Source organism: Erpetoichthys calabaricus, chromosome 14 (genome assembly GCF_900747795.2).
Source record: "Erpetoichthys calabaricus chromosome 14, fErpCal1.3, whole genome shotgun sequence".
Classification (NCBI taxonomy): domain Eukaryota; kingdom Metazoa; phylum Chordata; class Cladistia; order Polypteriformes; family Polypteridae; genus Erpetoichthys; species Erpetoichthys calabaricus.
In genome coordinates this window covers 18,148,885-18,174,562 of record NC_041407.2, presented here as the reverse complement: position 1 = coordinate 18,174,562, position 25,678 = coordinate 18,148,885, and the positions used below count along the sequence as shown (strand labels likewise).

General features: G+C 37.2%; 1 protein-coding gene across 1 annotated transcript in view; it reads left to right on the top strand.

The window, feature by feature from the left end:
- Nucleotides 1-25,678, top strand: part of LOC114664449 (protoheme IX farnesyltransferase, mitochondrial) — a 170,995-nt gene that overhangs the window by 30,414 nt on the left and 114,903 nt on the right. The window contains exon 4 of the mRNA XM_028818528.2: nt 3,718-3,842. Coding sequence (XP_028674361.2) covers nt 3,718-3,842 — 125 coding nt within the window. The remainder of the gene's footprint in view (nt 1-3,717; nt 3,843-25,678) is intronic.

Genomic DNA, 25,678 nt, shown 5'->3' with positions numbered 1-25,678 from the left:
AGCACATTTCCTTTGACCTCTGTTACAGAAAGAAAGCTTGCCTGGCTTAAAGTAAGCAGTTATTCTTTATGTCCAACTGTTTCAGTCTAAAAGAGCAACTGCTTTCTAAATCACATATGCATCCTGTATACTGACCAATATTTTATTTCTAAAGCATTACTTTAATATCTTTGTTATTCACAAGGTAACAGAATATATTAAAAAGTATACAGTAGGATGCAGATGTTTGGGCACTCTTGCTGAAAATGTCTGTTACCGTGAATGGTTAATTGAGCAGAAAATGAACTGATCACCAAAAGGCATAAAGTTAAAGGTGACACATTTCTTTTCAGCATTTTATGGGTATAGTTTTTGTTTTGTACAATAGTACTGTACAATGAGAAAAAGAAAAGGATCACCATGCAGACGTTTTGGCACCCCAAGATATATGACGTCTCCGATAATTTTTCCCAAGGTCTCAGACCTTCATTAACTCCTTATTGCTATGGCTTGTTCACAGTCATCGTTAGGAAACCCCAAGTGATGCAATTTGGATCACTGTATTAATTCTGCGACTCCTAAACCTTGTCTCAACAACCAGCAACCATGGGCTCCTCTAAGCAACTGCCTAGCATTCTGAAAATAAAAGAATTGATGCTCACAAAGCAGGAGAAGGCTACAAGAAGACAGCAAAGCATCTTCAGGTAGGTGTTCCCTTAGTTTGTAATGTTGAGAGTGAACAGGAATAGTGGAGGTCAAAACTCCCCTGTTTGACTGCAAAAGACCTTCAGGAAGGTTTGGCAGACTCTGGATTGGTGGTGCACTGTTCTACTGTGCAGCGGCACCTGAACATATAGGACCTTCATGGCAGAGTCAGCAGAAGAAATCCTTTCCTGTGTCCTAGCCACAAAATTCAGTGGCTCAAGTTGCAAATGAACATCTAAACAAGCCTGATGCTTTTTGGAAACAAGTCTTGTTTGGAGATAAAAGAGAGCTGAATTCCTGGAAAAGAACATGTCTCCAACTATTAAGCATGGAGGTGGATTGATCAGGCTTTGGGCTTGTGCTACAGCCAGTGACACAGGGAACATGTCATTGCTAGAGGGAAGAATGGATTCAAATAAATACCAGCAATGTCTGGAAGCAAACATCACACCATTTGTTAGAAATAAAAGTTGAAGTTAAAAAGAGGATGGGTCTTAAATAATGATCTGAAACACACCTCAAAATCTACAATGGAATACCTAAAGAGGCGTAAGCTGAATGTTTTGCCATGACCCTCTCAGTCCTCCAACCTAAACATCATTAAAAATCTGTGGATAGATTTCAGAAGAGTTGTGGCATTCAAGACAATTGGGTAAAAATACCCCAAGTAAGAATTGAAAGACTCTTGGCAGGCTACATAAAACATTTACAAGCTATGAGACTTGCTAAAGGGGGTCTTATTAAATACAGACCATGTCAGGTGCCCAAACGTTTGCTTCAGGCCCTTTTTATTTTTTTTGGTATTCTGTGCCTATGAATGATGGAAATAAAAATGTAATCTTGCTTAAACTATTAAAGAAATGTGTCATCTTTAACTTTATGCCTTTTGGTGATTTGTTAATCTTCTGCTCACTTAACTATCAACAGTAACAGACATTAAGCAAGGGTGCTCAAACTTTTGCATGCCACTGTATATATTTTAATCAACCCTGGTCATCAGAATGTTGAAATGCACACTATGGCCTGAACACATGCCAGAATGACTAAACAGCAAGAAATGTCAAAAGAAAGAAAACTTCAGACTTGGCAGAGGCTCTCATAGTCAGACATTATACAGGTGTATTGCTGTTGGTACAAAAGAGCTCCAGTTGTGTTTCTTGACATATTTCTACTGAATAATTTGTTTGCTCAAAGTCCTCAGTATTAATGTGTCGCAGAGAAGATGTGCAGCATTGTTCACAATGGCACTCAGTTTTGTTTTAATTTTCTCATTTATTTACTACCTCCCGAGGGTACAGAGTATGTCCCATAACTGAGCCTGCCCTTTTAATTAGCTGGTTGATTAAGTGGTCCTCTCCTGAAGTGTTGTTACCAGCCCAGAACAACATACTAGCCATCACAGAGTTGTAGAAGATGTGAAGGATGTCACTTCCCATATCAAAGGAATGCAGTCTCCTTAGAAGATAGAGCCTTCTCTGCCCTTTCTTATATAGTGCCTCTGCGTTTGTTTATGAAATGGCCCTTAACAAAAATGAAATGGTTCCAAATGGGCATAAGAAACTCCAAATGCAACAGATTTTGTGATCAACTAAACATTTCTCTGCATTTCATGGACTTTAAGTGAAACATGTTCATTATCATGCATCCATTATTGTGTGATAGAATTCTTTAATCTGGTTACAATCTGCCTGGCTAGAGATTACCTTTTTTGTCTACTCAAGACCAAAGACAGGGGAAAACCAAGCTACTCTTGTTGTTATAGTTCTGCTCCATAAGAGCACAAAACATCTTTAATGATTTCTGTATATTTGTAGCACAGAATAAATGACAACAAAACACTTGTGTGTTTACTAAGACTTAAACTGGACAGCTTATAACAGGGGTTTAAAAGGATTAATAGCTATCTTATATGTTTTTGATTGGTGTTGAAGTACTTCACAGGTGTTGAACCGTACAAATTTAGAATTTAGTTGGCACTGGAACAGAGCATATATATGTGATTAACATCAGGACTGTTTTGTGTGGTAGATTCAGTGAAGCTTTTCATCTCCATTTAAATGCACTGTTTTTTTTAAATTAAATTTTCTTCTTTTTGTTGTCACTTCCATTGCTTCTCACTGGTCTATGAAAAGATGTTCTGCTGTGTTTTTTTTGGTTGAGATCCAAGTATAAGATGCTAGCTTGTTGGTACTAAAGATGATTTTGAGGTACTGTCTTGGTGTTATAGAACTGTTCAATTTATCTCCTTGTTCTGTAGACATATGTTTTTCTTTTAATAAATGTGATATTCATTCAGTGTACTCAATTTACTTTTATGCTGTAATCATTATAAAACATATTGTTTGTGCTTTAGGATAAAATGACTTATGAAGTTAAGAGTGTCTATTAAAATGACAGTGGCTCATCTAATAGAAGAATTAGAATTTATTGTTTTTTCACTATCTGGATACTTTCATGCTTTTTTTGTGAACACCAAAAATTATAGAGCACCATTTTACTTTTTCTGGTAAGAATGGTTCAAACTGAGGAATGTTTTCTCTCTGTGTTGTCTTCCAGGATCTAAAATAACAGAGGTGTTTTATGTCCCAGACCATAACCCCTGAGCTACCCCCACCCTGCTGTCCCAGGGGATGGTCTGCAGGCTTAGCTAGTCCTGGTTGGTTGTCTAACCTCTGACCTCTGATGATAACTTCTTATTTCTTCTAAGCCACTCAACAATTGTGTGTAAACAAAAGTGTTTTTTTATGTTGAGTATAACATACTTCTTCATATCATAGTAAATCTATGCTCTTCAACCTTTTTAATTTTGCTTTATAACTTAAATTAATGAAACAGTGTGCAGCCAGTTAAAATGCATATTCTTTGATTTAAAAGTTGAATGAGTTTGTGCTGTTATTTGAGGAATAAAATATAAACTAAGGTTTAATATGTTATAATGTTTACCTGTTAACAAACAATTCACATTTTCAATCTGTAAACTTTTTTTTTTTTCTTTGTTTGAGATTTTTTTTTTTCTTTTAATTTTCTCACTAGCATTGGTTGTCACAACTGCAGCAGCAGGATACATTATGGCTCCAGTTCCTTTTGATCTTTCTGTTTTCTTGCTTACTTCAGTGGGAACAGGACTAGCTTCCTGTGCTGCCAACTCCATCAACCAGGTCAGTTGTAGAACAATGGGCATCTTTGGTTGCTTTTTCAAACCTCATAAGCAAAATAAGAATAGAGCTATCAATGATTAACACAATGGGAATTGGTCATTGCAGAATATTTTGATCTGTGGATAATTTTTTGCAAGTTACAGAGAATAAACAGAGTGTTATTAGTTGTCTGTTTTTCTGATGATAAAATGTAAATCCATAAACATGATCAGTATTTTGTCATTTTTAAATATTTATACTATATTTATTGCCTCAATATTGAATTAATTTACATCAAACTGTACCAATATGGGTTTATTTTTAACCTGCAGTACATAGAATGTTTTCAAAATGACTTGCTGCTGCTTATTTACTGATAACACTTCAATAATAATAATAATAATAATTCATTACATTTATATAGCGCTTTTCTCAGTACTCAAAGTGCTATCCACACAGGAAGGAACCGGGAAGCGAACCCACAATCTTCCACAGTCTCCTTACTGCAAAGCAGTAGCACTACCACTGCGCCACCTGCTACTACATTGGTGCCTAATAATATAAACACGTGATTTTAAAGCCTTAATGAAATTATATATTTGTGGAAAACCAACTCCGGACACAGACACCGATAGTCAAAAACACACACGTTTATTTACAATTAAAAGTGTCCATAAAGTCCCGCACAGCACACAATGCTCCTGCACCATCCACCCTTAGGGTCCGTGCCTTCCAATGCACCTTCCTCTTCTCACCACCTCCACAACTCTCCTCTGAGCTTCGTCCTCTTCCTCCCAACTTCGGCCTCTGACTGGAGGGAGGCAGTCTCTTTTATACCCACCCAGACATGCTCCAGGTGCCCATTGATGAACTTCCTGCTGCACTTCCTGGTGTGGTGGAAGTGCCGCATGAGCACCTGGAAGTACTCCGGGTGTCCCTGGTAATCCTTCGTGGCGGAAGTGCTGATGTCCAGGACTCAACAATTGTCAGGGTGACCCTGTGGCTGTGGCCATGGGCTCCTATAGGGTTGAGCTTCCATGCACAATTCCCGTGGCCTCCATACAAGCCAGGGCGGCTGCCGTCTCGTGGTCTGGGGGAGGCATAGTCCCTCTCTCGGTCCTTCTAGCTGTCGGCTGGGCACAGCTCCCAGCCGCCCGCCACTATATATATATATATATATATATATATATATATATATATATATATATATATATATATCCATCCATCCATCCATTTTCCAACCCGCTGAATCCGAACACAGGGTCACGGGGGTCTGCTGGAGCCAATCCCAGCCAACACAGGGCACAAGGCAGGAAACAATCCTGGGCAGGGTGCCAACCCACCGCAGGACACACACAAACACACCCACACACCAAGCACACACTAGGGCCAATTTAGAATCGCCAATCCACCTAACCTGCATGTCTTTGGAATGTGGGAGGAAACCGGAGCGCCCGGAGGAAACCCACGCAGACATGGGGAGAACATGCAAACTCCACGCAGGGAGGACCCGGGAATCGAACCCAGGTCGCCAGGTCTCCCAACTGTGAGGCAGCAGCGCTACCCACAGCGCCACCGTGCCGCCCTATATATATATATATATATATATATATATATATATAATATATATATATATATATATAATATACATATACACACACACACACTCGGGTGGCAAATTTTATATCGTCAGCATATATATTTTTTTTTTTATCATTTCTTCTAATGATTGCTTTTCTTTTCCAATGGAGCTAGAAAATAATAAAAAAGAAAAGGTTAAATGAGTTATCATATGGATAATCTATAAAATATCGTGTCTCATTTTCATTAACTTAACCTAAACTTTGAAATAAGCATAGCATCATTAAAGTGCTACTTTTGAAGCACAATTCAAAATACTGTAAATTATATCCCAAAATAATTAAAAGTAGTGTTTTATTTAGTGGATTAATGTATACCAATACTTTGTGTGTTGTTTAGGGGAATTGGTATAGATACAAGAGAATTAAGTAGTTAATTGACTATGAACTAATGTAGAAGAGTAAGCCAAACACAGGTACCAAAGGTGTTGGGGTACATAACAATTTAGCTGATTCTTTGTTACAGAGAAATCTGAATAACACACAGGCTTGGGCAGACAGATGAAATTTAATGTGAGTTTATGTAAGGTAGCACACATAGGAAGTTAAAAAGTTAAATTTGAATACATAATGGTAGGTCTGAAACCTGAAGAGACACCTTATGAGTAGGAGTCATATTGGTCACATCACTATCAACATCCAAACAGTGTACAGGAGAGATCAAGCACTAGTGAAGCTTTGCTTGGAGTACTTTGTTCAGATTTTGTCTTCTTACAAAAAGAGACACAGCAATACTAGAAAAAGTCAAGAAAAGAGTAACTAGGCAGATTCTGCAATAAGAGGTATGAGTAGAGATTGAAGGAGCTTAAACCTTAATTGAAGTGTTTAAAATTATGAAAGGAATTAGTACAGTGGACCCCAGATGTTACTTTAACAACAAGAAAATTGGAAATTTAAGGAAAGATTTTCCACAAATGTTAGAAACTTTTTCTTCATGAAATGAACCATAGACACATTGAATAAATTACCAAATAATGTGGAGAGTAGGACTGTAGAGACCTTTAAATCATGTCTTGATGTTATTTTGGACAATCTAGGAGAGTGGGATAGATGAGCTTGTTGGGCTGAATGGGTTGTTCTCTTTTCAATTTTTGTTCTAAAGTTCTGTCAGTTCTGCAAGTATAACCTGGTGCTATCACAGTTTGGTGTCAAATTAACAAATTGATGAAACAATAACCATATTAAATTTAAAGGTAGGAAATCTATCCAGTTTGATCTTACTTGAGCAGGGTTTGTATAGACATATACCACAGTTTAAAATGAGGCTCATATGGTCTGACAAAGAGTGTTAAGTGCTTATAATTAATAAGATTAGATATGATATACAGGTCAAATTCCATTACAGTAATCCCTCGCTACTTCGCGGTTCACTTTTCGCGGATTCACGACTTTGCGGATTTTATATGTAAGCATATCTAAATATATAACACGGATTTTTCGCTGCTTCGCGGGTTTCTGCGGACAATGGGTCTTTTTACTTCTGCTACTTGCTTCCTCAGTTGGTTTGCCCAGTTGATTTCATACAAGAGATGCTATTGGCGGATGGCTGAGAAGCTACCCAATCAGAGCACGCAGTTAAGTTCCTGTGTGCTGCTGATTGGCTCAGCGACGGAGTGTTGCATTAACCAGGAAGTCTCATCTCACTCATTCATCATTAACGTGCTAATGCTTCAGGGGCCGTGTCCAAGCACCAACAGAAAATGCAAATGATTGCAGAAAAGGTAAAAGTTATGGATATGCTGAAGGAAGGGAACAGCTACACCACTGCAGGACATCGATTCTTTTTATTTAAAAAGGAGGAAAAGCATATAAGATCTACGGCCGCAGTGTCCTTTAACCAGGGTGCAAAACGAGTTGCAAGTGGACGTGATAAGGCAGTAGTCTGGATGGAATCTGCTTTAGGAATCTTTGCAACAAGGTCGACGACGTCATGACCGCCTACAAGCTGCTACATGTACTTCACTATACAGTAAGTGTAAACTTATCTACCGATTTCATATTGCTTAGCAGTTGTCCCTGTTATTAATAGAGTAAAGGGTGGGTTGTAAACAATACAGGGAGGGTTTAAAAACGTCCAAATACACGTTAAATAATTAAATAAATATGGTGTCCCTACTTCGCGGAAATTCAGTTATCGTGGTCGGCCTTGGAACCTATCTCCCGCGATAAGTGAGGGATTACTGTATAGCAAATACCACAGTTATGAAATTTTCAGAATAACAAATACTTTTTGTTGACCCAGACAAATGTTCATACAACATCATGTTTAACAGATTTTGTTTTAACAAAATGTAAATTTCAGTAGTAACAAATGTTTTTTTTTTTTTGGCCAAAAAAGGTCACCAAAGATGATAATGCGATGCAAAAAATTCTTAATGCCATGCCTATAACTTTCTCAGAGTCTTGTTAGATCAAAAGAAAGTGATATTCTGTTGCCAACTCTCGGCGAAGCTCAGCGAGAGTGTAGGCATAACATAATACAGGTATAGCTGAATTCTGAGTCAGTGCTGTGCTCCACAGAGCATCCACATGGGTAGTTGTGTTGCATGCGGCTACTTTACTGTTCGAGTTTCATAGTACTTCTCAGAGTTTACTTTGCAATCAACGAAAAAAGTGAGAAACTGCGTCAGTTTATGCTGAAAAAGTTACATCTAATGTCTCATTTTCATTGTGTTTTCATACCTGTATTTTTGTTAAAATAAAGTTACATCTAATGTCTCATTTTCAAGTAAAATATATTTTTGTAGCTTAGAAAGCGCTGTTTTTTTTTTTATAAAGGTATTGTCATGCTTAGGTCATAGATTTGCACGAGAGATGGGAAGGTGAGTCCAGTTTTCCAAGGAAAATACAGGTATTTTATTACTGCATTGAGAGGGCAGGTTCAGTTTCAAGACTTCATTCAAAGTAGGATTTGTTAGGAATCATGACATGGCAATCATCCTGCCTTAGTTCCCATCTTCAAATTAGAAGATCACCAGCGGCTCGGAATCACCATGGTGGCAGACCAGGAGGAGTGCGAGGAATAGCAGGCCAGATCCCAGAGTTAAATGTTGTTAAGCATCATGCGACAAGCATATTATTTGGTATGCCTGATCCTGCAGAGGACAACTGATTACATTGCCCTCGGTTTACTGTCTTCCAGATGCAGCAGAGCAGCTACGGAGCTGTCCTTGCTCCCCTGCTATTAGAGATGGCGAATTGCTGGTGACCCCAGTCACAATATTATACATATTTTTTCCATGTTCATTATAATGAAATTTCTGTACTAACAAAGTATTTTTATGGTCCCATAAATTGTGTTACAACTGGATTCCACCTGTATTTTATATAAATTTTCAAAGAATAGAAGAATAAATGTTACAAATATACTATGTAAATTGAACTCTTGTTGTCGCACGTTTCATTAGCAAAGTCTTTTATGGACTATCAGCACATCAAACTGCCTTGTACAATAGAAACTGAAAAGGTTTTGAGATTAATATTTAAGAAAGAATCAAAAATATTTTCAATCCCACTATAGAAAGTGTTACTTTTGTTAAACTTGTTTAAACAAATAGAAAATTACACAGTAGAGGAGTCATGCAGTCTAGGATAACCCATATCATAAATAAATACAAAAAATGTGATCTGTAAACTACTTTAAGAATGTTTTTGAGGAAATATTAAAACCTTATAAACTAGATAAATCTCTATTTAAAAATTCAATTTTTTGCATTAGTTCTGAAAAAGAATTGAAGCAATGGACCTCCTCTCATATTTATATTGTATTGTCACACACTGGACACTGTGATTTATTAACACCATAGGTAGATTGCAACTCCACTGCATGGTCTTGTGAAAAGGGAGCTTATTCAGATGTTAATTAAACAGATGTGCTCAAAGCTCCAATTTTACTTCTGTTTAGTCTTCAATTTACATACACAGTCAGTAAAGTTATCCTCTGTGTCAAATCATGTAATTCTTCTATTTAGGACCCTGAGGTGCCCTCTCCTTCAGATTACCGCCTCAATACATAAGCAGTACTCTTCCCATACAAAGTGCGTCTTGTGTGAATTGGTTAGAGGCTAAGGTGAAGCAGTGTTTAAATTAATTTGAGACAAGAGTCAGGGAAGTAGGAAGTGGGCCCTCACCATCTGTGACCCCTGTGAGCCAGTGCTGAGATTTGACCCTGTCAACTTCTACAAGTCCAGCTCCTGTCACACTGAACAAAACTACCTCCATTTAGTTTATTTACATTGTTTCAATCAGCCTAACCATCTATTTGATTTAAAAATGTTTCAATGCTTCTCAGCACTCTGTGTTGAGACTTGGCTAAAGGTCATAGAGATTTTGTTACACTAATTAGAGTGTTTGACTCTTTTCCTTAAGAAAGACACAGTTCATGCAGGAAATAGCTTTTTTGATAACTCTGTCATAACACTGATCTAGTAGTTTAATCTGTGATGTATACATTTAAATATGTACATTATATACATATATACATTTAAATTTGAAACAGTCTAAGGGAATATTTTAGCTAGTAAGGTAGAAACAGGTTATTCATAGAAATCTCTGTGTTTTAATCAATCAAGTACTCTTTTGACTTCAATATGGTAGGAACTCGCATGACAAATGTATTAGTGAGATTCTACATCATTTGCTTTGTAAAAAAATCAAGTTGCTGAATAAAATGTTCTCACAGACTGGCAGGGGATGAGCAGATGTGCAAAGTGCTTTTCAAAACTCTTCCCATCAGGTCATCACTTCATTTCTTTGTCTGCTTTTTCGTGGTTGGATCGTGTTGGCCACTTTCCAGAGCTGAGCAGACCATGCCACCATTTCATCAGTTATGTTTTTTATTTCTTTCTCTGGGAATACCTGGACATTTCTATGCCAGTCAAGAGATGTAATTCTTCCTGTGTGTTCTAGATCATATTTAGCCTTTTGTTTGTAAGTAATATTGTTTAATTAAAACAAATTAAAGTTTTCATTGCAAAGTGGTGAATAGCCAGAAAGGGAAAAAAGAAATAGAATACAACCTGAAATTAGATTAAGCAGTTTCAGAAAATAGATGGATGAGTAAGATACATAGCAATTGTATCCATCTTCTTTGCATTCACTTTTTGTTATGCCTTCAATTTATTAAGCATTTAAAGACTTACTGAAATTTACTATATGTATTTAAAATACCTAAATACCAAGGTTTCAAAATGGATGGTTAGAAATCCCAAGTTTTCAGGAACTCATTTGTGGAATTCAGTGGGTTAATATAAACTGTTTGCAATCATTTAATTCCCAGCCTCTGAGTCACTGAATGACCCTGAGCAAGTCACTTAACATAACTAAGCTCCAGTTTTAAAAAGGATTGTAAACAATTCTGGGTTCTGTACTTGTTAGACATCTTATGATTGTTTTCTCTATGTCACATTAAAAGCAATGGATGTTTGTTTGACAGGCATTTTATGGCTTCACTAAGAAAACCAAACTCTCTGATGCTAATAGCTGTATTTTGTAAACTCTATGGTGTCACAGAGAGATTAGTAAATGTAATTGATCCATCCATCATTTGTTAAATTGCTTTTCTAAACATAATTTATCAATTCCAAGTTTATGCAGAGCCATAGTCCATTTCAGCTGCTTTTCACAGAAGACAACAGCTATGCCTGGCAAATGCCAGGACACACTCGCTAGTACATTGCCCATGTAGACACACTCATCAGTACTTTATGCATATCTCTGGGTGTGGGAGGAAGTGATGAACCCAGTGAGGGAACCACCACTGATCAAGAGTAAACTTGAAAACTCTGTACAGAACGTTGCTAGGCTGTGAATTAGAATAGCATCCCTAGAGCTGTGAGACCACAGTGATTACATATTTTAAGGAGGTGTTTTAGAGTATTGAGTGTATTAAGAAAAAATAAAATACTTCAGAGATGAGAGACGCTAATTTTTTTTATATATCGGCCCTTGAGTTGACTAGAAAACATATGTGAAATCTTATGTTACCATTAATTTGTACCGTAACTAGTTTCAGCAATGGAATCTTTTTTTTGTTTGGATGAGTCAGATGTATAAGCCTTAGTAAATTTAATTCTTGTGAAAATTGTTGTCAGAATGAAATAAAATAACAAGAATTACATAGAAAGGAAAATATATAAATCTTATTGTTCCCTGATGGACAATTCTTTTTCCCCAGCAGCAGTGTTAGAGAAACACAATGCAAAGCAAGAAACAAAAGCAAACTACTATATATGTAGTCTCTCTATTATAATAAAAAAAATCGTGGGACGAGACAAGACTTTTTAGCATGAGACGAGATGTGACTTTTTCAGAGAGATACTTTCACGTCCCGAGAGATGAGACTTTATGCCAAGAGATTTAACCACACCCGGGGCCGGAAATAAAAGACAAAGAGTAGATGACAAAGTAGAATGTCGTGAAGAATTCAAAAACGTTGTCGCGATACACATGCAGAGCAGGTTAGAGATAATGAAAGTACTAAAACTTGAAAGTCTCAAAAAAAATGAGAGTAAAGATCACATTAGCACTAACAAACGGAAATTATTACTCGTTGAAATAATGGAACAGCGAAAAGAGATTGAATATATTCTTCAGATTTAAACTTTAAGTTGGGGACTTGTAGATCGTCTAATTCGTGTTGCCATCAGGGAAAAGTAGTGTTTCTTCCCAGTGAAGAGGCGTATCTGCGAGAATTAAAAGATTTGTTGTTTAGTGAAAGTGAAATCCACATATGAAAGTGGCAGAGACGCAGACTGGCTGGCGCTTACCACAGACCAGGAGGGTTGGCGAGCGAAGCCCCCTAGTATTTATATACTAATGAAACATTTTCTGTATTCCAATATGTTTGTTGTACCTTGTTAGAGTGAATATGGGCATGATGGGAAGAGGCACGGTACAGTGTCATGTCTGTGGACAAAAAAAAATACTCAATAGCTGCTCTTAGAACATCATCGTCCTCACAGGTGGCGCAGTGGTAGTGCTGCTGCTTTGCAGTAAGGAGACTGTGGAAGATTGTGGGTTCGCTTCCCGGTTCCTCCCTGTGTGGATAGCGCTTTGAGTACTGAGAAAAGCGCTATATAAATGTAATGAATTATTATTATTATTGTGGAACGAGACAGAGTCTAAAGATGTTCTGGTACAATGTATCACCTTGTCGATAAGCCATATTCGACATGATGGACCTGAATTTTTAAATTATTCCCTTTTCTGATAGTTTTTCTAGTGAGTTCAGGGGTAGTCAGTCCTAAAATACACAACCAATATACTGATACCAGTAACGGCGCACTACACAATAACATGCAGTGAATACACTTGACTTGAGCATTCTTAGTTTTCATCATCTTTCTATCTCTGTATGTTTATCATTCGTTTGCTGAGGTTGATGCGCTTGCTGTTTCCTGAGCAGCTCTTCTTCTTTTCTCCACCCCAGCTGCCCGCTTCTTCTCTTCTTCCGTCGGCATCTTTTCACTTTAAAACTGATTAAGTCAGTGTTTGTGTTGCAATTGCTTAGTACGTTTTCTTTAATTGTTCACTTAAGCTGGCACTTAAGTCTTTAATCTGCGTCAAGAATTATTTAAGATATGAAGAGATAGGGGAAGTCACGGCGAAGGTGGCAGGGATGAGAATGGCGCCCATACGCATGTGCCGCACAGCCACCCTACTGTGCACTGCCAAGGTTTGATTCTACAATAAAATGAAAATAAAAAGAGGAATAACCTTGGAGGTCAATTGTCACCCCGAAAGCGGATATCAGATGTCACGTAGTATATATGTACCAAATTTCAGGTCAATAGGTCAAACGGTTTGACAGCTACAGGTGGTTTAAAATCCTGGACAGACAAACAAACAGCCACGGTAACATATTATACATAAAGATTCCAGATCATTTTGTTCAAGTGTTTGGCATTGAGTGAGCTGGTCTTACTCCTCAAGCAGACTACAACAACAACAACATTTATTTCTACAGCACATTTTCATACAAAAAGTAGCTCAAAGTGCTTTACATAATGAAGAAAATAAAAGACAAAATAAGAAATTAAAATATGGCAATATTAATTAACATAAGGTCGGGTGGACAGAAAAAAACAAAAAAAAAAAAACTCCAGAAAGCTGGAGAAAAAAATAAAATCTGTAGAGGTTCCAGGCCACAAGACCGTCCAGTCCCCACTGGGCATTTTACCTAGCATAAATGAAATAGTCCTCTTTGTAGTTAGGGTTCTCACGGAGTCACTTGATGCTGATGGTCATACAGACTTGTTAACAATTGCACCTTAGCCAATATAAACTGGTAGAACATCTCTTGCAGTTGGTTGCACACATTTAAGGATGTGAACCTTCTCAAAATCAAACACAGAATACCTTTAGACTGATGCCATCAAGTCCACCTACCTTGCCTTTTCATAACTTGTTTAGCTTTCTTCTTACTTGATCAGCTACAAACTACAGTCTGGGAAGTGCAAATAGGGGTGGGTACAGACATCAGTGTCTGTGCAAGATGATGGCATGGAGATCTTTCTTCTCTGGCACATAAAAGCAAGTGGCGTTAGTTCAGAGCCTCACTAGGGGATGGCTGTCATATTTGTGAATAAACATTTCAATAATTTTCCTGTGTAAAGTCCCCTCTACAGTATGATTAAAAGATAACTTTGACTTGACAAATAACAAACTTATTTCTTCATGGTATATACTAATTTGCCACTTAAAATTGTGTTCTAAAATGAAGCATGTTTATTAAATTTAAAAAATTCCTTGTCTGTTCTTGTAGCTTGCAATGGAGCTAGTTGAAACAAGCAAAACTTTTTTGTATCATTCTCCCAAATTAAAAGGAGACTGTGCACTTTACTCCGCCGCTTGTCATATTCGCAACATCTTTCAGGGTCTGGGATTTGAATTCTCCTCAAATTGTCATCACCAAGCACTGTCATTGACACTGAATGTTAATTTTAGTGTTCTGTAGATAACTAAGCAATAATAACTGAAAAAGTCGCACTTGCGATAGCTTGTATCTTTCACAATACGGAAGCTTACTTCATTATTTCAACAGCCACTTCCACCACACAGTGACATATGCTCCTACCTGACTCTGCTCACCCGGGGTCAAAGGCAACCCATATGCCATTCTTTTCACTGACTCCTCGCTGGCGGCTATGCATCAGGAGCACAATCTCAGGCCACATTTTTCTACCAAACATGCAAACTGTACTAGTAATCTGTCATGCGAGGTATGACTAATAGAGCCTTCAAACACATGGATAATTTAAGGCTCAGCAAATGCTGTTTCTGCAGTTTGCACCCTTGCCTCCCAGTCTTCGGAGCTGCTGCTGACACCGCTGCCACCTGCTTTTATTCAAATTTCTACAGGTGGCACACCGCTGTTATTACTGCCTCACAGCACCCATGTCTGCATGTTCTACTTGTATATTTGCAGATTAATTGGTGTGAATGAGTGTCAGTGAGTTTACTCAATCACATTGTCTTAAGTTCTCATTAATGTTATGTCCATTAGTCCCATTGTAAGCTGCAAAAACACACAAGGAGCTGGTAAAATAAAAAAATAAAAAAGCACCACTTTAGAAGACAATTTTATGTGGCAAATTAATAGATACCCTAATTGTGAAGACATAACTTGAAAAATGCCAAACATATCCTTTAATTTTCTGCTTTTTGGTGGGTGTGGTTCTCATTGTACTCTTTCTTTATTATCTTTTAACCTGAAAAAAACTATTTTTTTGGTCCAGGTTGTTAGTAGTCTATGGGTACTGAGTAAGCAACACACTATCTTTGTGGGAACTATATTACCTGTGCACAAATTAGTGTTGTCTATTTTATAAGTGATTAAGCCCCTCTGTATACATCCATATACCAGTTCATCTCTTCCAAGCCATCCTGTAGAGCCCCCTCATCCTGTTTGGTCCACTTCTTCACAGTCCTTTTTGATAAATATAGCAGTTGTTGATAGTAAGTTTATATCAGGGGAACCAGACATATCATGCTGTGGTCATATCGACTTGGGGGAGGCAGTGCCACAGAGTTATAATCATCCTTTACAGTTGCATACAAGAAACCCAGCATCTTATTTTCTGTTTCTGTATTCTTTGTGCACTTATTAAAATGAAATAGAACTAGACTATTTTATACATTCTTGTGTGCATAAAATACATTAATATTTTCTTCTTAACTAAATTTCTGCTATGTTTGGTAGTACAGTGGCTTCTTAAAGCTTTAGCATATACTGTATAGGCCTAAGTGGGTAAATAAAATGAATGGATGATGTTGTACACTCTTTAGAAATGTTATGTATGTTAAAGATTCCTCTTACACTTTTTTTTCCTCAAGTCATATTTGCTTTCAGGTTTTTATTTCTCTCTGTTATAAAAAAAAAATATTGAGACGAGACTGTTTTTTCCGGCGACGAGACGTGATCTTTTGAAGAGAGACACTTTCGCTTCCCACGATACGGTCAAGTCACGCCCTACTTACAAACATTTTCAAACGACCACAGTCATCTAACCTCTCAGTTGTTGGAATGCTTTTGGCAAACACACTCCATGTACTCTCAGCTCTTAAAAATTTTATACGTTCTAGATGATACGTCAACGACTAAGCAAAGAAGAAAGAGCAGCGCGTCGAAAAGAGTCCCAAAAGCGTTGGAGAGGAAAGAATGCAGAAAAGAACAAAAATAATCTATGTGCAAATTCTGAAAATAAGGAAAGTAATAATCAGCTCGTCCCGCGAGACTAGACTTTGTGCCAAGAGATTTAACCATGCCCAGGGCCGGAAAAAGACAAAGTAGAATGTTGTAAAGAATTAAAAAATGTTGGTGCGATACACATGCAGAGCAGGTTAGAAATAATAGAAGTAGGAAAATTTGAAAGTCTCAAGTATATGATAGTAAAGATTGCATTAGCACAAACAAATGGAAAATATTACTCGGTGACATAACGGAACAGCAAAAAGAGATCGAATAATGTTTGAGTATGTCTGTGGGAGAAGGGAGACCAAAGGACAGCTGCTGTATAGACTTTTAAACGTTCGAAGCGCCTCACGAGATGCAGATCACGTGGCACAGCAAGCCAGCAGCTGATTGAGCAAAGAGGAGGTAAAAAAATTTCCCATTGTATTACCATTTAAGAGGGGTTTCGGAGGAGCGACCGTGTCTCCTTGGGGTGCGTTCTGCCACCCTCTTCACAACGGCACATAGCGCTGACGGGGGCAGGAGTGGGGAGGGGAAAGGGGTTGACGAGCGAAAAGAACCCCTAGTTTATCATTATAAAGGTACGCAATAAAGGTAGACATTTGAGTGTTGAAGATCTGGAGTCATTGTTTTTAGCATCCAAACTGCAGTAAATACCATCCTTTGGTTTTATAACTTTGCAATCTCAGACACGTTACTTTACAGTTTTTATCTACCCCTTCTCTTGTTCACTATTGTCTGAGAATTCACTAACGCATGTCTTGTTTATTGCGTCATCTGTTTTGTTGCATTTCTTCTGGAGTGTTTAAATCGTTAAGGTGAATGATCAGTGTTTAGAAACCAGGAGTGCTGGACATTTCTTATGGTTAAAATTAAAGCAAGTCATTAAAAGTCAAGTCAAGCAACATTACAAATACTTGAAATGCTTTCATTTAAAAGCTGAATTTTCTGGAATGTACTTTTTAATGTACTGTGTTGAAGCTGCCATGCTGCACTAAACTCAATTTCAGCTCACTGCAGTCAGTAATTTGGCAACAATGCTGATTATTTAGAGACCTTTTGACCTGGGTGGTTAATAGCTCCTGCACACTTAGCTTTTACGGTAATTTGTACAGATCCTTACCTGTTGTACTAACAAAGTACATTTTCTTGATTACACTTACAAATTTTTTGCTGTCATTTTATCATTTGGGTGTTCAGTTATTTAACCTCTAATTTAACCATTACCATTTGTGGAATGTGAAGAATCTCTTTCAACTTTAATTTTTCATGTAGTCTTCAGACAAGCTTTTAATTTTTCTTAATATGAGCAAGAATTTATCAAAAGGAAAAAATACAGACAATTATGGAATGCTGTTTGAGTCTACCAGTGCAAGAAAATCTTTATTTTCTGGCTGTATATGAGATAGGATATTTGTTTTAGCACCAACGATGTTTCTTAGACACCATAGCACAGAATTGCAAACCTCAATGTTACTTGGTTCACTACACAATGCTAGTGCCCAAAGTGAACCCCAACAAGTCACTCTTACTATTCAAAGTGTTAAAATGTATAAAGTTTTACCTTATACTTTTTATTTATTGATTGCTGTTGAATAAATACATGTAATTTTTTGTGTGTATATAGTATTCTTTTGGAGAAAATACAGATTCTTCAGCAGTGTTCTTCTACAGCATATCTTTGGCCCGATGACAAAGGCCGGTTCTAAGAAGCTGGCAAGCATGGATCTGGCTTGGACCAAAATATTATTGCATATTCCATGTTTCTGTGTAACTTTAATGTGATAATTGTTTATCCATTCATTTTCTGAGTCCCCTTAATACAATTCAGGGTACCAGGGCATGCCCCAGCAGTTTTGAGACCAAGGCAATAACTATAAAACTAGACTGGTTGCCAGTCTATTGCAGGCCACACTCGTATGTACAGGGTTAGTTTAGTGTTCCTAATCAAACTAATCTGAACATCTTTGCCAAATAGATTTTTTTTGTTTACGTGTTGTCTACAAACGTAATAAGTAACGGGAATAAGCCTACATTTTAAATTTTTAATTTTCAATCTGGTTTAACAATTTAAAATCAAGAATCACTTTTTGATCAAGGCTAAAGTTATGTGCTTATCTTGTTCAGGGTTGCAGGACCCCAAAATCTATTCTAGTTGAATTGGCTGTGAAGTGGGAATCTATCCTCAGTCCATTGAAGGACTCACTTCAATTCTCGTAGACAGCGGACCAATGTATTCTTTTCATAAATGTTTGGTTTAAGGTTGACATATTCATTCTTTTCGTGTGTCTGTTTTCATTTAAATGGTTTACCTTAAGTTTCACTTTTGAAGTTAAAGCAGCATCTTTTGGACAATTAGAAAATTGAATTGGATTAATAAACATGATATTTTGGTCTGACAACCCTGTGTTTTCCTTTTGACATTTATTACCTCTTTGAATGATGACTAATGAGTTTAAATACTAGTTATGTCTGAGATCATACCTTATTATTTCAATATATTTGCAGACAGAAAATGTTTTTTAGTGCTGTAAGTTTAATTATGGAGCATTAGTCATCAATTAAGAAAATCAACAAGTGACTTCTTGCATCGGTAAGCACAGGATCTTGTCTTAATTGAGCAACTGTGATAATGATCTTTTAAAAACATGAAAGTGGAATAGAAATTAGGTGGTTAATAGTTCTTTTCTTTTTAAGGTGCAGTTACATTATTGCTACAGCAGCAAGTACTGGTAGTGGGAACATCTCAACTCTCTAGATAGTTTTATGCACACCCTGACATCACTCAGGTTTCCTTTTTATAAGACATATTTGGGTAGTACTGATAAGCCATTATCTGTTTTTTCACATTAGGAGAATCATAAAATTGCAAAAAATGTGTCAATAGCTGGCAACAGGTTTGTTTCATGAGTTGAGCAAGTTAACTTTGGGGTTTTTAATTAACAACCTACAGGAATAATAATAATAGTACATTTATATAGCGCTTTTCTAACCTACTCAAAGCATTTTACATAGATCGTGTGAAACCAATCAAACCACCACCAATGTGTAGCATTTACACGGATGGTGCAACAGTAGCCGTTCTTACTCTAGTACTCTCACCACACATTAGGTATTAGGTGGTGAGGAGTAGCTGATTAGAGACAGGAGATGATTAGGGGGCCAGAATGGCCAGACCATTGTAGGAAATTTAGACAGGACTTTGGAGAACACATCTTGCCTGAAGAAAGGGCCCGAGTTGCCCTGAAAGCTTGCGTATTGTAATGTTTTTAGTTAGCCAATACAAGGTGTCATTTTGCTTGACTTCTCACTCCACTCTTTTTGAAAGATTCCCAGGGATCTTTTATGACCCCGGAGGGTTAAGGGTTAATGGCGGGCTTTAAAAGAGGGAGACCGGTAGATGCAGAGCCAGTTTCCCTCAATTGGTTGTCTTCTCACTGCTACGGAGACAAAACAAGGGAAGGTTAACACAAGTGCCCCCTCTTGGCCCGGGGTGATTATTGCCTGCTTCAGACAAGCCCAGAGGGTGATTCACAGACGTGCATGCATAACAGCATTAATACAAATATTCTATTATTTGCATATTTTTTCATTAGTAAACCCTGTCCTGTGGTGATAAATGTGAAATAGAAAGGATATCAAGGGAATATAAAGAGCAGGGGTGGCCAACTGTGATCCTGGAGAGGTGCAGCGGATGCAGGTTTTTGTTCCAACCCAGTTGCTTAATTAGAAGCTAATCCTCACCAAGAACAGCATCTTATTTAATTCCATGGCTTGTTAGAGTTTTAACTCTACCATGTAAGTTCATTCTTAAATCATAGATTTTTTTCCCTTTCTAATGATCCAAGTGATTGGAAGCCTAAAACGGAAGAGTAATTTTCAGTTCTTCACTTTCAGTTCAGTTTCCTTCTGAGAACTTAATTAAACAAAATAGTGAATGATGAATACACACAGGTGGAAGTGGAGACAAGCTAGATGTAGAACGTCTGGTTCCCTTGTCATTTGCATCTTATTGTTAATAAGGAGCAGTTAAAACAATGAATAAAGTTGTTTAAGACTAAAATAAGCAATTAAGGGTTCAAAATCTTAACGGGCGAGACAGCTAAACTTAAGCAGAAAAATGTCACTTGAGCAATAAATGCTTCATCAGCAATGAATGATTTCTCCTGAAACAATTGGGTTGGAACAAAAACCTGAAGACACTGCGGCCTTCAGTACTGACGTTGCTCAGCCGTGATTTAAAGAGTCTGGAGTCTTAAATAGCAAATAAATTAAATAAAGTTAATTAGTAGCAAAAACTAGTCACCAAATAAGAAAATAGTTAGAATGAAAACCTGTAGCCATTGTGGCTCTCCAGGATCAGAGTTGGCCATCCCTGATAGAGTGTCTGACTGACGATCAGTTAAAGCAGAGACCACAACTGGACCTGAGAAAACACAGAAGCAAGGAAACAAACATACAAATAAATGAGATAAATGAAATTAAGGAGATTGAGGTCCAGTCATCACCAGCCTCCAGATATCTAGGTATACCTCATGCTTGGTAATAGATAGCCATTTCTTGATGTGGGCTCCACCTCAACCAGAGCTCAAGAAGAATCAGATTGTAAAAAGAGAATTTCTGACAGCACAAATAGAGATAGGGACTTTCCAACAAGAGACTAGAGCCAGTGTAACAGCAACGGTACTAGGAAGACATGGCTGATACGTGGGGTGAGACAACAAAGCAGTTGCCCCAGAAGGCACTTCAATTAGGGTCTTTTTCGTATTTTTTTTTTAACATTCTGAAGTAATGCAAAACATGAGAGTTAAGCACAAACCGTAAGTTACCTATAAGTGCCTAAATTACTTACTGCCTTTAAATATTGTAAGAATTATTTTAAATTATATTTTAGATATCTCAGAACTGCAAATCTTTACCACTTAGTCACTTCTGTTGCCTCATTTGGCATTATTTAACGCACTGGCACTGCAGGAAAGAATATCCTCTACTGGATTGGAATGCGCACAGATAGGTCCAGGAGATGTAGAATTTGGCATGATAAAGGAATTTCTAGAACCAGCACTGCAGGGGGCACCAGTTCATTGCTGGGCCCACTCATGGACACAACCATATTGTCACTAGCCAGTTTAGAACACTAACCTGCCAGTCTTTGGGACATTGGAGAGAAGCTTGAGAATGTGAAAACTCTGCAACTGGGTCGGGAATTTGAGCCTAATGTGCTGCCCTTCTCTAGTTGTGGTCGTTGTAGAATATACTTTCTATACAATGGTTGCTTGGCTGTTATGTAAAAGAGCTTGTGGTGGAGTGTACTACAAAAAAGGACAATGTAAAGTCTGCTTTAATTTTTTTAAGGGCCCAATAAAGGTTATCTGGTTTTTACAGTGCTTTGTGATGGAATGCACCATGGTGCGTACTACATAAAATGAAAAATGAATGATTTTATATATATATATATATATATATATATATATATATATATATATATACGGTAAATATAACTTTAATAGCTTGGAACATTTTTTTTTCTCTCCACGTTTCCTACTGTTGTGGTCTCATGCAGTTGCCATAATTCCAGATGGCCTGTTGTCTGGGGTTGGCATTTCAAAGCTCTGAATGACAACATGCAAATTTCTCTCTCTCTCCCCCTCTGCTCACTGCTCTTTTAAAGTTTTTTTTCCCTCCATTCAAGCACACATTAACCACTCCTTCTCTTTTGTGGGTCTCATTGAAACTCTCCACTTTTTTTTTTTCCTTCTTCTTTCACTGTTTGTGATGTTCTTGTTTTGACTGCACAGATCGCCCAGGGCAAAGTCATGTAGCCCAGCCTTTCATCTGCTTCTTGATCAAAAGCTAGAGCGCCAGTGCTCATTAGAATCATGAGCTTTGGGTTAAGGTGGTCTTTGCCTGTCGTCTGTATCCTTGCTACCTTTTTAGGGCGGGCTGATGTCACTAAAAGGGATGTGATAGATGGCACAAAGCACTTTAATGTTAGCCTATTACAGTAAATGTCCTCATTTTGGGTGTTTGATGTACTGTGGCTTTGATCTGTCAGCAGGTCTCGCAGCTTTAGAGTTGGGTCAGTCATAGGGATTAATTTATGTTTTTTAACGGAGAATATTAGAAGGTTGTAAACGGAAAGGAATGTGAAGTGCCTGATGTCACGAGAAGTAGTAGAGTACAGCAGAGCAAGTTGAGTTAGTTACTAAGACGTGACTGATGACTGTTGGATTCTTCTAGCATCCTGGACTCTGCAGGCGTTCACATACTGCTAGGTGTCCAATGTTAGGAGCAGGGGATTTTTAGGGTATCGTCTTGAATGTGAGAAATTACATCTTTTAGGAGTTGTTTTACACAATAACTGCAGGTTTATTATAAAATTATTTAAGACAGAGTTTTTGAGTAGTTTTTATTTGCAGTGCATCATAATAGCTTCCATTTTTACCAAGTTAAAATGAATGAAGTTAGCACCATACTTCATATGTACAAAATAAAAGAAGGCTTTTCAGCTAACCTATTCAACCATAACTTTAACAAGAATATTTAAAACAAATATTATATTGTGTATATATAAAATATATCTATCTTTTTCTTAAATGCTAGAAAAATTATATGTAAGTGGGCTGTATTGTGACATACTGAGGAAGAAAATGCTTTATCCAGTCAAACCTCTTTGATGTGAAATAAAAGATGAGCTATATGTAAGATGGAATTACTGCATAATGTGTTCCTGTATAGTAATTTAGGAATTTGTTTTAGACAGACCTCCTAAGGTGGAGTATTGTACAATCACTCAAATCATTCCTTATAAGTTTCTCAATATGAAAATTAGCATTTTCATTTTTTTTGGTTTTATGCATATTTGAGTTTTTTCAGTGTTTATAATTATCTTATCACTTCAACATTTTTTCTTTGTTATAGTTAAATAAGTAATGCAGGTCATTTGACACCTTAAGTATATCTCCTCTCAACTTAATTATTAGTAATCCAGGTATGATGGATTAGCAGCACTTCATATTCTTGACTGAAAACAGTAAGGATACACTTAATTTTTTATGCCTGACTTCAGAATGATGTCTTACTTTTGTTGAGTAAAGTTATGAGAAAGTAAACCCTATTGGGTGTTGTCTGATACCTTAGGTTAGTTTGTAAAATTTCAGAATTTAATAAGAATTAGATATTTTTTATGTCACGTAAAGCCATCAGAATGAAAATGGGGACACTTACTTTTTCACTGTGCTGTATATATGAATCTTTTTTAGTTTTCCAACATCTGTAGTTAAAATGATCCTGAAAAAGTTGGAAATAAAAAAAAATATATATTTTGCACTTCTACATTTTTAAAGTAACATTTTGTGCTTGAATATTTGAATGTTTCTTTCAATGAACACCTTGGCCAATTAAATTACTTGACCTTCCTCCCCCAAAAAGACACATTCTGTTTTGTGCATTAAAAAAAATTGATAGATCAATATAGCATTTGGTGGTCCTGTTCTCTAAGCTTTTGAATACAAATACAGTTCAATATGCAGAATTGTTGAGTGCACCATATTTAATAATATAACTGTTTTATCTAAGTTTATTTATAAATAGTTTTTTTTCCTGTTCTCAAACACACATTTTATAAACTATCAGTCTTCCTCCTCCTTAAAAACAGATCAGCATGTGTTAGCGGGATGCAACGCCCTCATACCTGGCTAAGTGATCTTAGTGCATTGTTCTTTTCTCCTAATAATATTAAAAAAAAATCTCTCAGATCTCATGCCAAGCTTTGCTTTTTAAAAACAAAATAAAAAGGACAAATTAAAGAACACACACACAGGGTGTGGCCTTATGAAACCCAAGAATGTGGCTTTTCGATATAAGGGGTGGGGGGGGGGAGGGTGAAAATGTAGCACATTATTATAATTCTTCCCGTCATTGATATCTAATCTTGACTGGAGGCTTTCCTCGTCATATTGTAAATGAAAATGTGCAGAATGACAATCCTGTCAAGTGGTATGTGCCAAGCTGCTACATGGGAACCCTCTCTTGGGTGTAAACTTGTCATGTTAAAAGCCTAACTGATTGATGTGTAGGTCACTCTCTTACCAAAGGTGTTATTATTTTGTTTTCCTAAATACAACTTGGTAATTGCAAGTTGGGCGTCCGGTTGCTGGCCGCATAAGCTTGACACACAGCTGACACAGCTTTTGTGCCATGCCAGGCTGCTTCTGTCTTTCTCCTGTTCACCAACATACCTAAATAATAATGAGTTTGTAGAAAGTTCATTCTCTTTATGTAACTCATACCATTTAGGGATGTACATGTTTTTTTCCCGTTTCCTCTGATGTTCAATCAGCTACAAAATTATGATTAATTTCTTTTTTCACTGCTCATTACTGAACTTGACTGAGATGAATGATCAACAGGTGTGTGTTTCTCTTTCTTTTTGTTAGGTCTCGTATATTAAAAAACGAGTTTGTAGATGAAAACAACGGTCACAGGGTATCAAGTCTCTCCATCAATTTCCTTGTGTAATCCAGTTCATGGTCACATAGAACTGGAGCATAACCCAGGATTACAAGGCAGGAATTGACTCACCGTACCACTTCAGGACTAAACATCATTACTTTTACAAGGAAACCATACATTTATAGATGCTAGTTATTTATATTGCCGTGCCACTCACACACACAAAATATCTGTACTTATGGTTCCTGTCTTAAGGATCTGTTACACTATGTAACTTTTCCAGTGATTTTTCAGTTGTAGCTTTCAATTGCATAAACAGTGAGTCTGATGCAGTCGGCAGCTCGCTCTCATGAAGCCGGTCACCTAATGTGACATAGCCAACCACTCACTTCTACTAAAACAGGTTTGATTTTAACTTTAGTCGTAGCGGTGGCACTGTGTGCACAGCTGTGCTAGAAGGTCAATATTCAGTAGATAAATGTGACATGGGCTGTGATTTTTCAGTCACTTAAACTGATATGGTCCAGCGACGAGGTCAGCAACTGCAGTTAGCAAATATGAAATACTCCATTCATTATGTGACTGTCACTTCTAACCTATCTCAAGATGGCCCAGCTCACCATCCCTATTGATGGGTAAACACACCCACGCTTTGTAAGTTCTACGTAACATTTACAGGAAGAACCAGCATTGAAGGGTCAAATGAATGAACTCTGCAGAGAAAATTAATTTGAACAAAGAAAATACTTTAAAATGCTGCATACAAAATCATTTTCAGCAAGAAGTGTATGTTAGACACTGTGTTATTATTATAAGGTGGTGGCTTTTACGTTAGTGTAAATTATAAGTCTTAAAATTCAAAGCAAGTGTAACATGTTTTTTAAGACAGTCCCCCCCCCCCCCCAAAGCAGCTGTACTGAGAGACATTTTAATTTTATAGCCAAAAATCTGTCAGTGTCAGGATTTGGAGCATGCTCTTTGGGATCAGGCGTTTTTTTCCCATAGTCTTTTTTCCATACTCTTTTAATGGGCTGTGTGACTCAAAAGGATCAGTATAAAAGTGTTTTTGA